The sequence below is a fragment of the Delphinapterus leucas genome, chromosome X (assembly GCF_059928025.1).
Source record: "Delphinapterus leucas isolate spDelLeu-1000000601 "Yukka" chromosome X, BTC_Dleu_Yukka2, whole genome shotgun sequence".
NCBI classification, from domain to species: Eukaryota; Metazoa; Chordata; class Mammalia; order Artiodactyla; family Monodontidae; genus Delphinapterus; species Delphinapterus leucas.
Window position 1 is genome coordinate 126,854,388 of NC_143150.1, and position 14,762 is coordinate 126,869,149.

The 14,762-nt window shown below is 41.3% G+C and overlaps 1 protein-coding gene across 7 annotated transcripts in view; it reads left to right on the plus strand.

Moving 5' to 3' along the window:
- Nucleotides 1-14,762, plus strand: part of MID1 (midline 1) — a 643,355-nt gene that overhangs the window by 608,593 nt on the left and 20,000 nt on the right. For all 7 annotated transcript variants that reach the window (XM_022559856.3, XM_089904801.1, XM_089904802.1 and 4 more), the window contains one exon: nt 3,042-3,185. In XM_022559856.3, the coding sequence (XP_022415564.1) occupies nt 3,042-3,185 (144 nt within the window). The remainder of the gene's footprint in view (nt 1-3,041; nt 3,186-14,762) is intronic.

The window sequence follows — 14,762 nt, forward strand, 5'->3', positions numbered from 1 at the left end:
GTGGGATCCTCCCGGACCGGGGCACGAACCCATGTGCCCTGCATCGGCAGGCGGACTCTCAACCACTGCGCCACCAGGGGAGCCCTGTAGTTTTGATTTGCACTTCTCTAATGAGTAGCAATGCTGAGCATCCTTTCATGTGTTTGTTGGCAAGCTGTATATCTTCTTTGGAGAAATGTCCGCTTAGGGCTTCTGCGTATTTTTGGATTGGGTTGTTCTTTTGATATTGAGCTGCATGAGCTGCTTCTATGTTTTGGAGATTAATTCTTGGCTTCACGTGCAAATATTTTCTCCCATTCTGAGGGTTGTCTTTTCGTCTTGTTTATGGTTTCCTTTGCTGTGCAAAAGCTTTGAAGTTTCATTAGGTCCCATTTGTTTATTTTTGTTTTTATTTCCATTTCTCGAGGAGGTGGGTCAAAAAGGATCTTGCTGTGATTTATGTCATAGAGTGTTCTGCCTATGTTTTCCTCTAAGTTTTATAGTGCCTGGCCTTACATTCAGGTCTTTAATCCATCTTGAGTTTATTTTTGTGTATGGTGTTAGGAAGTGTTCTAATTTCATTCTTTTACATGTAGCTGTCCAGTTTTCCCAGCACCACTTATTGAAGAGGCTGTCTTTTCTCCGTTGTATATTCTTGCCTCCTTTATCAAAGATAAGGTGACCGTAGGTGCGTGGTCTTCTCTCTGGGCTTTCTATCCTGTTCCATTGATCTATACTTCTGTTTTTTTTGTTTTTTTTTTATACTTCTGTTTTTGATGACACTAAATCTTGCCTGTGGATACTTCAGGAGACAGATGTATGAAGTCATATTCCAGAAAGAACGCTTTAAGGCTCTGTAGAGCCCTTCCATCTTGATACACAACTTTCTTTTTCAAGTTATCTCTTTTTTTTTAATTTACTTTGTTGAAGTAGAGGTGATTTACAATGTTGTGTTAGTTTCAGGTGTACAGCAAAGTGATTCAGTTATACATATACATATATATATATATATATATATATATATATATATATATATATAGTATACACAAGCTTCCGGCAAAACCCAAATGAACTTTTTAGCCAACCCAATATATTCTTTTTCATATTCTTTTCCATTATGGTTTATCACGGGATATTGAATATAGTTCCCTGTGCTATACAGTAGCACCTTGCTGTTTATCCATCCTATATATAATAGTTGGCATCTGCTAGTCCCAAACTCCCACTCCATCCCTCCCGCACCTCCCCTCCCCCTTGGCCACCACAAGTCTGTTCTCTGTGTCTGTGAGTCTGTTGCTGTTTCATAGATAGGTTCATCTGTGTCATATTTTAGATTCCACATGTAAGTGGTATCATATGGTATTTGTCTTTGCCTGCCTGACTTACTTCACTTAATGTGATCATCTCTAAGTCCATGGCACATGGCATTATTTCATTTTATGGCTGAGTAGTATCCCTTAACGCACACCGTGATGCAGCGGCTGCCGCCATGATGTCTGTGGAATTCAGTAATCAATAGACTGAGCTGGGCTAACTGACTTGATGCCACAGATGTAAAAGGGACTTGCTTCGTACGATATGTGTCCCGCAGGTATCGTCAAGTGGCGAAGTGCAGAGTACTAAAACGACTCAAGTTTAAAATTTTACCATTTTCATAAACTTCCCTCCCTCTTGGGGTTTCTTTGGGACTAATGCATCCTAATCAAAGTTTCACGCAGGAAAGAGTTCTCCAATAGTGTAAGCAAACGTTGCTCATCCGTCGGATGCAGATATATTTTTCTCGTTTTGAAGTTAGGTTCTGGTGTACAGAAGAATGGAAAAAAAGGCCTGGATCGACGCTTTAAACCAGGGCTCGGCAGACTGTGACTGTAAAGGGCCAGATGGTAAATATTTTAGTCTTTGCAGGACATATGGTTGCAACTACTCAATTCTGCTATTGCACAAAGGCAGCCAGAGACAGTCCATAAGTGAATGAGCCTGGCTGTGTTCCAATAAAACTTTATTTACAAAAACAGGCCGTGGGCCAGATTTGGCCCATAGCCATAGCTTGCCAGCTCCTGCTCTAAAATATTATTGCCGGTGCAAAGCACTCACTGCCTAGGCTTTTTCTTGCTCACAAACTCGTCTCATAAAAGCAGTTATTGAAATCCGTCCAGTAGAAGTCCACTTAAAATCATCATTTGGGTAGGATTTAGACTTCTCCACTCCAGAATGTGTTCAAGACATAAAACAGCAGCCTTCCCCAACGATAAGTTAATCAAATGCCAAGGCATCCTGTTTTTCTTGAGGAAGGAGAATGTACTTCTTAGATATGATTGATTGGCAATCGTGTTCTTAATTTGACATATCACCTATCAACTGAAAAATGAGAAGAAAACTGAATCACACTAATACATTTTTATAAGGCCTCAAAACATGTAATGAAAGAAAATTTTCAGACACTTATCTGACTGATATGTTATGGGATAACAAACATCAGTATTTTTGCAGTTGGGCGCCTGAATATAAAAATACGTGGCATCTTGTAGCTCAGAGGTTGGCTAACTGGCTCACATGCCAAATCTGGTCCTCACTTGTTTTTGTAAATAAAGTTCTACTGGAACCTGGCCGGGTCTACTTGAGTACACATTGTCTCTGGCCGCTTTCACGGTACAGAACAGAGACCAGAGGACCCACAAAGCCTAAAATATTTACCATCTAGCTCTTTACCGAAGAAGTTTGCCATCCCCACAATGGGGATGAAATGACAAGAGTTCATCTTGTTTACTTTTTGTTTGACATGTTTTCTTTCACGAATAAGAGAGTTTGTTTGCTTACCCTTCTGAACATGCTTTCATGATAAACGGAGAGAAGGTACTGGCTGGCTGAAGTCACACTACCTGGGAAAAATCACAGTGATATAACCAGCCACGCAAATGCTCTTTGGATTGGCGTCACCATCTCTTGGGTAGCAGTTCTCATGGATATGTTTTAAAAGGCCTGCTTTGACTGTCAGACATCTCCTTTGAGATGTATCCCAGAGGTGTCTGCTTCTCTGCTGATGACCGTCTTGCTCCCCACAGCTCCCAACCCCCCCACAATTAGAGAAGAGCTCTGCACGGCTTCCTATGACACCATCACCGTTCACTGGACCTCCGATGACGAATTCAGTGTGGTTTCCTACGAGCTGCAGTACACCATATTCACCGGACAAGCCAATGTTGTGAGTGAGTATCGCACGCCCTCTTGACTTCTCTGTTTGGTGACTGCTTTCAGATCGACTGCATTTCTGAATTTAAATATCGAGGGAAGACGAGGACGGAAAGAGTACACAATATTTATCGGTTTGTCTTTCCTAACCAAGAAGACGGTAGCACTCACTCGTACTGTGCTAGGAAAAATAACAGGCCAGATGGCGTTGAAAATTCTTGATCTCTAGCAAACCACGTGGACGACTCTTACAAACATATTGTTAAAGGAATCGGGAAACAAAAGGATGACCGCACTAGGAGTCTGTTTGTACATAAGTTAAAGATAAAAAGCTCTTGTGTTTAGAGATGTACACACAGGTGTAAGACCTATAAATAAAAGTCAGGATGACGGTTGCCTCTTGGATGGGAGGGCAGTAGCACCACTGGAAAAACACGGGGAGATCATGGGGTTAACAGCACTTTCTGGGTGGGAGTTACATGGTTTAGTCATTATATCATACATTTAGTTTTCTTTTCTGAGTGTTACTTCAGAATTTTTTTGTCGTTATTAACCTTGGGTCTGTGTCACTTTATTTTTTATTTTAGTTTTTATTTCATATTAGAGTACAGTTGACTTACAGTGTTGTGTTAGTTTCGGGCGTACAGCAAAGCGATTCAGCTATACAGATACGTATATCCGTTACTTTACAGATTCTTTTCTCATATAGGTTATTAGAGAATAGTGACCAGAGTTCCCTGTGCTGTACAGTAGGCCCTTGTTGGTTATCTGTTGTATATATAGTAGTGTGGAGATGTTAATCCCAAACTCCTAATCTATCCCTCCCCCGACCTCTCCCCTTTGGTAACCGTAAGTTTGTTTCTGAAGTCTGTGAGTCTGTTTCTGTTCTGTACACAAGTTCATTGGTATCTTTTTTTAGATTCCACATGGAAGTGATATCACAGGGTACTTGCCTTTCTGACTTACGTCACTTAGCATGATCACCTCTAGGTGCATCCATGTTGCTGCAGATGGCATTATTTCATTCTTTTTTATGTCTGAGTACTAGTCCGTTGTGTATATGTGCCACATCTTCATTATTCACTCCTCTGCCGATGGACACATCTAGGTTGCTTGCACGCCTTGGCTATTGTAAGTGGCGCTGCACTGAACACTGGGGTGCACGTATCTTTTCAAATTATGGTTTTCTCTGGATACATGCCCAGGAGTGGGACTGCTGGATCATATGGTATAGTTCTATTTTAAGTTCTTTTCGGGAACCTCCATACTGTTCTCCATAGTGGCTGCACCAATTCACATTCCCACCAACAGCATAGGAGGGTTCCCTTCCCTCCACACCCTCTCCAGCATTTATGGTTTGTAGATTTTTTAATGATGGCCGTTCTGAGCCGTGTGAGCTGACACCTCATGGTCGTTTTGATTTGCATTTCTCTAATAATTAGTGATGTTGAGCATCTTTTCATGTGCTTTTTGGCCATCTGTATGTCTTCTTTGGAGAAATGTCTCTTTAGATCTTCTGCCCATTTGTTCACTGGGTTGTTTTTTTGATATTGAGCTGCATGAGCTGCTTTTGTATATTTTGGAGATTAATCCTTTGTCAGTTGCTTTGTTTGCAAATATTTTCTCCCATTTTGTGGGTTGTCCTTTTGTTTTGTTTATGGTTTCCTTTGCTGTGCAAAAGCTTTTAAGTTTAATTAGGTCCCATTTGTTTATTTTTGTTTTTATTTTCATTACTCCAGGAGGTGGATCCAAAAAGATATTGTTGCAATTTATGCAGAGATTGTTCTGCCTATATTTTCCTCCGAGAGTTTTATAGTATCTGGTCTTACATTTAGGTCTTTAATCCATCTTGAGTTGATTTTTGTGTATGGTGTGAGAAAATGTTCTCGTTTCATTCTTCAACATGTTGCTGTCCAGTTTTCCCTGCAACACTTATTGAAGAGGCTGTCTCTTCTCCATTGTGTATCCTTGCCTCCTTTGACATAGATTAGTTGACCATAGGTGCAAGGGTTTATTTCTGGACTTTCTATCCTGTCCCACTGATCTATATTTCTGTTTCTCTGCCAATGCCATAGTAGCTTTGTAGTCAAGGAGCCTGATTCCTCCAGCTCTGTTTTCCTTTCTCAGGATTGCTTTGGCTCTTCGGGGTTTTTTGTGTTTCCATACAAATTAAAAATTTTTTTGCTCTAGTTCTGTGAAAAATGCCATTGGTAATTTAACAGGGATTGTGCACTGAATCTGTAGCTTGCCTTAGGTAGTATACTCATTTTGACAATATTGATTCTTCCAATTCAAGAACAATATTGATTTTTCCAATTCCTTTCCATCTGTGTGTGTCATCTTCAGTTTCTTTCATCAGCATCTTATAGTTTTCGAGTACAGGTATTTTGGCTCCTTGGGTAAGTTTATTCTTAGGAATTTTATTCTTTTTGATGTGATGGTAAATGGGATTGTTTCCTTAATTTCTCTTTCTGACCTGTCATCGTTAACATATAGAAATGCAAGAGATTTCTGTGTATTAATTCTGTAAGCTGCAACCTTACCACATTCATTGATGAGCTCGAGTAGTTTTCTGGTAGCATCTTTAGGATTTTCTATGTATAGTATCATGTCCTCTGTGAACAGTGGCAGTTTTACTTCTTTTCCAGTTGGGATTCCTTCTATTTCTTTTTCTTCTCTGATTGCCATGGCTAGGACTTCCAAAGCTATGTTGAAGAAAAGTGGTGGGAGTGCGCATCCTTGTCTTGTTCCTGATCTTAGAGGAAATGCTTTCGGCTTTTCACTGTTGAGTATCATGTTAGCTGTGGGTTTGTCATATATGGTCTTTATTATGTTGAGGCTCTGTGCCCACTTTCTGGAGAGTTTTTTATGATAAATGGGTGTTGCATTTTGTCAGAAGCTTTTTCTGCATCCGTTGAGATGATCATATGGTTTTTCTCCTTCAGTTTGTCAATGTGGTGCATCACACTGATTGATTTGCGTATGTTGAAGAATCCTTGCATCCCTGGGATAAATCCCACTTGATCACGGTGTATGATCCTTTTACTGTATTGTCGGGTTCGGTTTGCTAGTATTATGTTGAGGAATTTTGCATCTGTATTCATCAGGGATATTGGCCTGTAATTTTCTTTTTTTGTGCTATCTTTGTTTGGTCTTGGTATCAGGGTGATGGTGGCCTCGTAGAATGAGTCTGGGGGTGTTCCCTCCTCTGCGATTTTTTTGGAAGAGTTTCAGAATGATAGGTGTTAACTCTTCTCTAAATGCTTGGTAGAATTCGCCTGTGAAGCCATCTGCTCTTGGACTTTTGTTTGTTGGGAGTTTTTAAGTCACATTTTCCATTTCAGTACTTGTGATTGGTCTGTTCACAGTTTCTATTTCTGCTTGGTTCAGTCTTGGGAGATTGTAACTTTCTACGAATTTGTCCGTTTCTTATAGGTTGTCCACTTCATTGGCATAGAGTTGCTTGTAGTAGTCTCTTATGATCCTTTGTATTTCTGTGGTGCCTGTTGTAACTTCAACTTTTTCATTTCTAATTTTATGGATTAGAGCCTTCTCCCTTTTTTTCTTGATGAGTCTGGCTAAAGATTTATCAATTTTGTTTACGTATTCTTTGTCTCTATCGCATTTCTTTCTGCTCTGATCTTTAGGGTTTCTTTCCTTCTACTGACTTTGGGTTTTGTCTCTTCTTCTTTCTCTAGTTGCTTTAGGCATAAGGTTAAGTTGTTTATTTGAGATTTTTCTTGTTTCCTGAGGTAAGACAGTATTGCTATAAACTTCCCTCTTACAGTTGCTTTTGCCGCGTCCCGTAGGTCTTGGGTCATCAGGCTTTCGTTTGTGTCTAGGTATTTTGTCATGTCTTCTTTGATTTCTTCAGTGATCCATTGGTTGGTTAGTAGCATATTGTTTCACCTCCACGTGTTTGTGTTTTGTACAGTTGTGGGTTTTCTTGTAGTTGATTTCTAATCTAATAGCGTTGTAGTCGGAGAAGATGCTTGATACGAGTCCAATTTTCTTAAATTTACCGAGGCTCGCTTTGTGGCTCAGCAGTGTCATCTCTCCTGGAGAATGTTATGTGTGCCTTTGAGAAGAATGTGTAATCTGCTGCTTTCAGATGGAATGTTCTATAAGTATCAATTAAGTCCATCTGGTCTCATGTGTCATTTAAGGCCTGTGTTTCCTTATTGATTTTCCGTCTGGATGATCTGTCCGTTGATGTAAGTGGGGTGTTAAAGTCCCCCACTGTTACTCTGTTACTGTTGATTTCTCCTTTTACGGCTGTTAGCATTTGCCTTGCATACTGAGGTGCTCCTTTGTTGGGTGCATATACATTTACAATTGTTTTATCCTCTTCACGGCTTGATCCTTTGATCACTGTATATATATAGTGTCCTTCTTTGTCTCTTGTAACAGTCTTGATTTTAAAGCCTATTTTGTCTGACATGAGTATGGCTACTCCAGCTTTCTTTTGATTTCCGTTTGCATGGAATACCTTTTTCCGTCTTCTCACTTTCAGTCTGTATGTGTCCCTAGGTCTGAAGTGGGTCTCTTGTAGACAGCACATATACGGGATTTATTTTTGTATCCATTCAGCCAGTTTATGTCTTTTGGTCGGAGTATTTAATCCTTTTACATTTCAGGTAATTATCAATATGTATGTTCTTATTGCCATCTTGTTCATTGTAAGTTTTTGGATTTGTTTTTGTAAGTCTTTCTTCTTCCCTTCCTCTTTTGTTCGCTTCTCTTGTGATCTGATGACTGTCTTTAGTGTTGTGTTTGCGTTGCTTTTTCTTTTTTAATTCATTAGTCTGAATTCTTCTTCAGGTAGATTACCTATCTCCACTTCACTTAGTTGTTCTTCTGGGGTTCTCTCTTGTTCCTTTGTCTGGAATATAGTTCTCTGCCGTCTCATTTGGTGTAACTGTCTGTGTTTGTGGTCTCTGTTTCTCAGGCTGCACGTTTGTAGTTCACTCTTTCTTCTGGTGTCTGCACCCTGGTGGGTGAGATTGGTCCAGAGGCTTGTGCGGGCTTCCTGGTGGGAGGGACTGCTGCCTGCCCCCTGGTGGGCAGGGCCATGTCAAGAGGTGCATTTAGAGGAGACTTTGTGCTCAGGACGACTTCAGGCAGGCTGTCTGCTGATGGGTGGCTGGGGCTGTGTTTCCACCCTGTTCGTTGTTTGGCCTGAGGTGTACCAGCACTGGACCCAGGCAGTGGTGGGGGGCGGGGGGGCAAGGTCTCGGTGCCGAAATGGCGATCTCCGGGAGAGCTCACACTGATGAGCATTTCCTGGGGCCTCTGGCCCTTGCCCCTACAGTGAGCCCCAGCCAACCCCCAACTCCCTAGGAGACCCTCCGAGACCCACAGGTAGGTCTGACCCAGGCTCCTGTCGAGTCACTGCTTTGCCCTGGGTCCCAGTTCACAGGAAACCTTACGTGCGCCCTCCAAGAGTGGAGTCTCTGTTACCACGTGTCCCGTGGGGGCTCCTGCACTCACTCAAGCCCTGCTGGTCTTCAAAGCCAAATGCTCTGGGGGCTCCTCCTCCTGGTGCCAGACCCCCAGGCTGGGGAGCCTGAAGTGGGGCTCAGAACGCTTACTTCTGTAAGAGAACCTCTGCAATATAATTATTTTCCATTTTCTGGGTCACCCATCTGGCAGGCATGGGATTTGATTATATCGCAAAAGCACCCCTCCTACTGTCCGTCTTGTTGTGGCTTCTTCTGTCTGTCTTTGGATGTAGAATATCTTTTTCGGTAGGTCCTAGTCTTTTTTGTCAGTGGTTGTTCAGCAGTTTTGATTTGGGTGTTTTCATGAGAGGAGGTGAGCTCAAGTTCTTCTCCTCTGCCATCTTGTCTCCGGAATCTATTTCACATTTTTTTTTAAAGGACTTAATAAAATGAATAGCCGAAGAATACCAAATACCTGGTCTCATTCAGAGGCGAGCAGGGCCATCTTCTGAAATATTAACAATTGGCCCCCACCTAGGAAGAATTTTAGACCTTATTTGAAACACAGAGAAGCCCCTCTCTCACTGGGGCCCATGAGATATTCCGTATCGGAGACAATGTGATGATCTAGAATAGCAGCAAGTAGCTGGCCAGAGAGATGATAATAGAGGAAGCACTCCCTCTCGCCCCGCAGTTATTTGAATTAAGTACATGGCAAAGGACGAGAAGAAATGTATTTTTAGGGGAGCAAGTTTGAAAGCTTCTTTAGCAAATAAAAATAGAATATGCCAAAGTAGAAGAGGCTAGAATAGCAGTCACTTTTCAACAAAGAAATGTTTTGAATAAATCCATACCAGCCTTGCTTTCATTATATAAACCTTTTTGTAACTACACTGTTCTTTCCTAGCACAAGTAATTCTGAGGCGCATGACGCTTCAAGTAGAAATTTGATTTAGGAGTAATTAAAAGAGTGATGCAGAAAGACCCACACCTCTAAGGGGCTAAAGTATAAGTGACTCATACCAACAAATGCCCCCCCCCCTCCCTATAGCCCCTTTTCCCAGCTTCCCCTCCTGACCCCTCTGACCTTTCACTCCTTAATCAGCCTGCCTTGGAAGCTTTTCTTAAACTCTTACTTAGCTTTTATTACAATCTTCTAAGAATGTGTAATTTGGGAGCGAAAGGGAAAATCATGAAACGTTGAGAACAGCTTTGCCAAGCTGCCTGAGGAGGTAGAAGGCATAGAGAGGGCAGAGGTGGTACAACCAAAAGGTCTTGGGGCAAGTGATCACTAAGTCTTGGAAGAGAGTGGGTACCTATCAGTACGGTAAAGGCATACCAGCCGGCCATGTTAAGCAAACCTATAGAGACAGAAGGTGGCAGGGTGCGGTGGGAGATCTCGTCTAATTAAGCCTGGCTAGAGAGTTGAGTGAGGAAGGGGAGACGGTGAGAAATGAAGATAGAGAAACAGAACCAGGACTCAACCCCGTACAGGTCTAGTTCTTACTGTCTGTGCATCTGGAGTCAGCTGGGGGTCAGCTAACCTGCTGATCTTGGTTAGGCTCCCTCGCAGCTCAGGCTGGTAACTGGCGCATCTCCACTGCTGGACAGCTCTCTCCTGCAATCTACCTCAAGCATGTTCTCCAGGGGACTGCAGAGGTGAAGGCAGATGGCTGGGCCCAGTTGCCCACATGCTTTTCAAGCCTCTGTCTTTGTCACGTTAGCTGACATGCCATTGGCCAAACCCATTCCCACGAGTGAGCCTGGAGTCACAATGAGAGGCCTGCAAGGTTATATAGCAAACAAAATGCGTGGATACAGCAAGAAGGAAGGGAGTGGGGCCAGAGGACCATCTACTATAGAGCCTTAGCTCCGTACCAGCACTTCATTCCAGCCCCAAGATGAAAGGAAGATACCTGTTGCTTGAAACTTAGGGTTTCCCAGGTGACTAAACTGTGACTACCTTGACTTCCATGCTGTTGGCATGGAAAAGGATACGAAAAAAAGACACAAGAATGGAATAGATGAGAAAAGGCCACACCTGTAGAAATCCAACGACAACAATACTACTGAAATTAGAGCTTTACGTTGGGTGATGCCAGAGAAGGGGATTTGTTCCCAGAAAGCAGTTGCCACAAGGAAATAAATGCACGTGGCTTAACGAAGATTACAGACCTGCCTTTTGTTGTTCTTATAATTTTTTTTTATCGAAGTGTGGTTGATTTACAATAGTGTGTTAGTTGCAGGTGTACAGCAAAGTTTCAGTTATTTTTTCAGATTATCTTGTAAGAAAGAACCTATAATGGAAAATAATTAATATAGTTCCCTGTGCTATACGGTAGGTCCTTGTTTAGCTAGTATTTTTCATTTTTATTTTATATTGGAGTATAGTTGATCTACAATGTTGTGTTAGTTTCAGGTGTACAGCAAAGTGATTTCGTTATACATATATCCATTCTTTTTCAGATTCTTCCCCCATATAGGTTGTTACAGAATACTGAGTAGAGTTCCCTGTGCTACACAGTGCAAGATCTGCCTTATTTAAAACGTAGATGCTAAAAAGGCCTGTCCTCCCAGGACAGATGGAAACCACTGAAACTGCACTTGTTCATCTAACTAACTGGGATGCTCTAGTCAGCTTGTTAGTATCAGCATTTGTTTGTCTCTTTAATGTCTGTCTATTAAAGCAGTAGAGTGAAGTCCCAAGGCCTACAGGGTCAAATTGCCACAATGCAAGAATGAATTTAGATGAAAGGTAACTGAGACGTAAACGTTCTCAGATTATTTTTTCTTTTCTTTTGTAATTTAATCTTTCTTTATTTTATATTGGAGTATAGTTGATGATTTACAATGCAGCGTTAGTTTCAGGCGTACAGCAAAGTGAATCAGTTATACATATACGTGTATCCGTTACTTTACAGATTCTTTTCTCATATAGGCTTTTAGAGAATAGTGACCAGAGTTCCCTGTGCTGTACAGTAGGTCCTTGTGGGTTATCTGTGGTATATATAGTAGTGTGTAGATGTTAATCCCAAACTCCTAATCTACCCGTCTCCTGACCTCTCCCCTTTGGTAACCACAAGTTTGTTTTTGAAGTCTGTGGGTCTGTTTCTGTTTTGTACGTAAGTTCATCTGTACCATTTTTTTAAGATTCCACATAGAAATGATATCATACGGTATTTGTCTTTCTCTTTGACTTACTTCACTTAGTATGATCATCTCTAGGTCCATCCATGTTGCTGCAAGTGGCATTATTTCATTCTTTTTGTATGGTTGAGCGCTGTTCCATTGTGTATATGTACCACATCTTCTTTATTCATTCCTCTGTTGATGGACGTTTAGGTTTGCTTCCATGTCCTGGCTATTGTAAACAGTGCTGCAGTGAACATTGGGGTGCACGGTTTTTTTCAGGTTATGATTTTCTCCTTATCTATGCCCAGGAGTGGGATGGCTGGGTCGTATGGTCGTTTTAGTTTTCGTTTTTTGAGGAACCTCCGTACTGTTCTCCATAGTGGCTGCACCAATTTACATTCCCAGCAACAGTGCAAGAGGGTTCCCTTTTCTCCACACCCTCTCCAGCATTTGTTATTTGCAGAGTTTTTGATGATGGCCATTCTGATCAGTGTGAGGTGACACCTCATTGTAGTTTTCGTTTGCAATTCTCTAATGATTAGTGAGGTTGAGCATCTTTTCATGTGCTTTTGGGCCATAGATAATTTTTTTCTGAACTGTTGTTATGCAGAGTTGTAGTGATTGAGGGAGATCTGGATTTGAATCCCAGCTTTGGACCTCACTAGCTCTATAATTTGGGGCAAATTATTGAACATCCTCTGTTTCTTCATCTGTAAGAAGAGGTAATGTTTTAACCTCACATGGCTGAGACATTAAAAGTAAAGGTCTTAGCCCTGTGTTTGCCAGCGTTGGCACACAGCTATTCAAAGTTACTGTTCCTACAAAAATATAGCCTAGACTCACCCGTCATTATATTTTTTGTCGTATCATAAAGGTCCGTCGTGCGATCTGCCCGGATTATCTACATAATGGCATTTTACACAGTCTTCGCGTGAAAGGCCTTCCTCGCACGTTGTTTGTTCTTCTGTCCTACCGTTTGAAAGGAGATGTTCTATTGAATGATAAGATCTAAGAGTACAAACGCTACTGGAAAGAAGGAGAAAGAATGCTCCAAAGCTGGCTGTAGCTCCATGTGCCACTAGGCAGTCTTTTACTGTCCCTAGGTCACAGTTCCTGCACTTGTCATAATAAATTCTAGTTAATTGCCCTCAAGTGACTTTAGTGAAGGAGAATTCGATACTATCTATGGAGCTTTTTAATCTTGTAAAAAGACTCTCTCTAATCAAACTCATACACTCTTAATGACAGTTAATTTTTTATTTTTCATTGTTATGAACAGGCTTACGACTACAGAGGTTAACGAACTGCTTATGAGAAATAGCTATGTATTCAATTTTACAGTTTTTTCCAGAACTACTTTTAATGCATCATTGCAAATCCTCAGTTGGAGCCTTCTCCTAGCAGCCTATTGTTTTTATCCTTGGCAAAAGTCAAAAGATCCGTGTCTTCAAGCCTTCATGGCAAGGTAATTATCTGTATTTAATTTGTTTTAGTCATTTTGAAAACATTCATGAAAGTTATGAAACATCTACTATGTGGATTGAGAAGAAGGAAAAGAATGTTCACTTACGTCCAAAGAAACAAAGGGTGTGAGAAGCTGGTGTGCAGCCTCTCCGAAGGGCGTCCGTGTTGCATAATGTTTTATACATAATGTTTTACTGTAAGATGACAGGCAGTTGCTCTGAAGGCCCAGACGTAATTCGCATCTTGTGAGGAGCGGCATTATGTAGGGAGATGCTGCTGACCCCTGTAATTCGCATCTTGTGAGGAGCGGCATTATGTAGGGAGATGCTGCTGACCCCTGTAATTCGCATCTTGTGAGGAGCGGCATTATGTAGGGAGATGCTTCTGACCCCTTGTGAATGAGAGAGAAAAAGTACAAAATCACAAAACTCAATTATTGTATTATGAACTGATCAACTGCCGAGTTGCACTGTTGTTTGAATACTTCAAGCTGAATTGGAGAAGGTGAATGTTGGCACCCCCTCCAAGATGACTGGAAACGAATTGAGAGAAAAGTAGAGATTTCAGTCAGGACAGTTATATGGATGTTTCGTAAAGTGACTGATGAATGAATAAAACCTGGTCAACGGTCTCAGCACAGTGGGGTGGGTATCAAGGCAGAGAAGTCTGGCGCTTGGCACCATATGCAAGAAGTTAAGTGGTGCTGGCACTAGACCAACACTAGCAATGCAATAATGGTGTACACCGAGGCATCCCACCAACCGCACCCCCGAAAGAGAACGGTCGATGTTGCTTTCTTGGCGTTTGTAAGCAACCTCTCAGTTATGACCTTGGCCATGACAATAATATAAAGGTAAGCCGAAATAGTTAGAGGTAGCGTTCATCAAAGCAGATTGTCCCAGGGTAAAGATAGCCAATCAAATCTTACTAACTACTCCATAAACATTTTGTTCTTTTCATATCAAGTAAAATAATTAGTGACCTGTTCACAAACTAATCAGGATGGCCAGCGTCCCTCCTTTGGTTTGGAAAAGTTTTCTGAAACATAGTAAATCTTTTTCTGTTGGGTTAAGGCTTCGGATTGCAAAAGCCAAGTTGGAGTTTGCAGCGATTTCAGACATCTGCTCTATGATGTTGCTGAAAGCATTCCGCCACCGCATTAAACCCAGCTTTGGGGTTGTACAGTGATGTAAAGTTTATTGAAACATTTTTACATTTGCTTTCTTTGACCACAATACTCATTTCGCTGTAACATATGCAATTAAACAGGAACAGTGTAAACACAGTGACATTGATAGGATTCTCATTTGATTATGCTGTCACTGTTTGCATTTGTGCCGGACTGCTGTTGACAAAGGTCTAGGAATACGAGTGGATTGTCCTAGGCAGTGGAAAAGCTCATCGTTTTGTTCTGTTTTTTAAGTAATTTTTTATTGGAGTGTAGTTGATTTACAACGTTGTGTTAGTTTCAGGTGTACAGCAAAGTGATTCAGTTATACATATATGTACATATTCATTCTTTTTCAGATTCTTTTCCCTTATAGGTTATCACAGAAT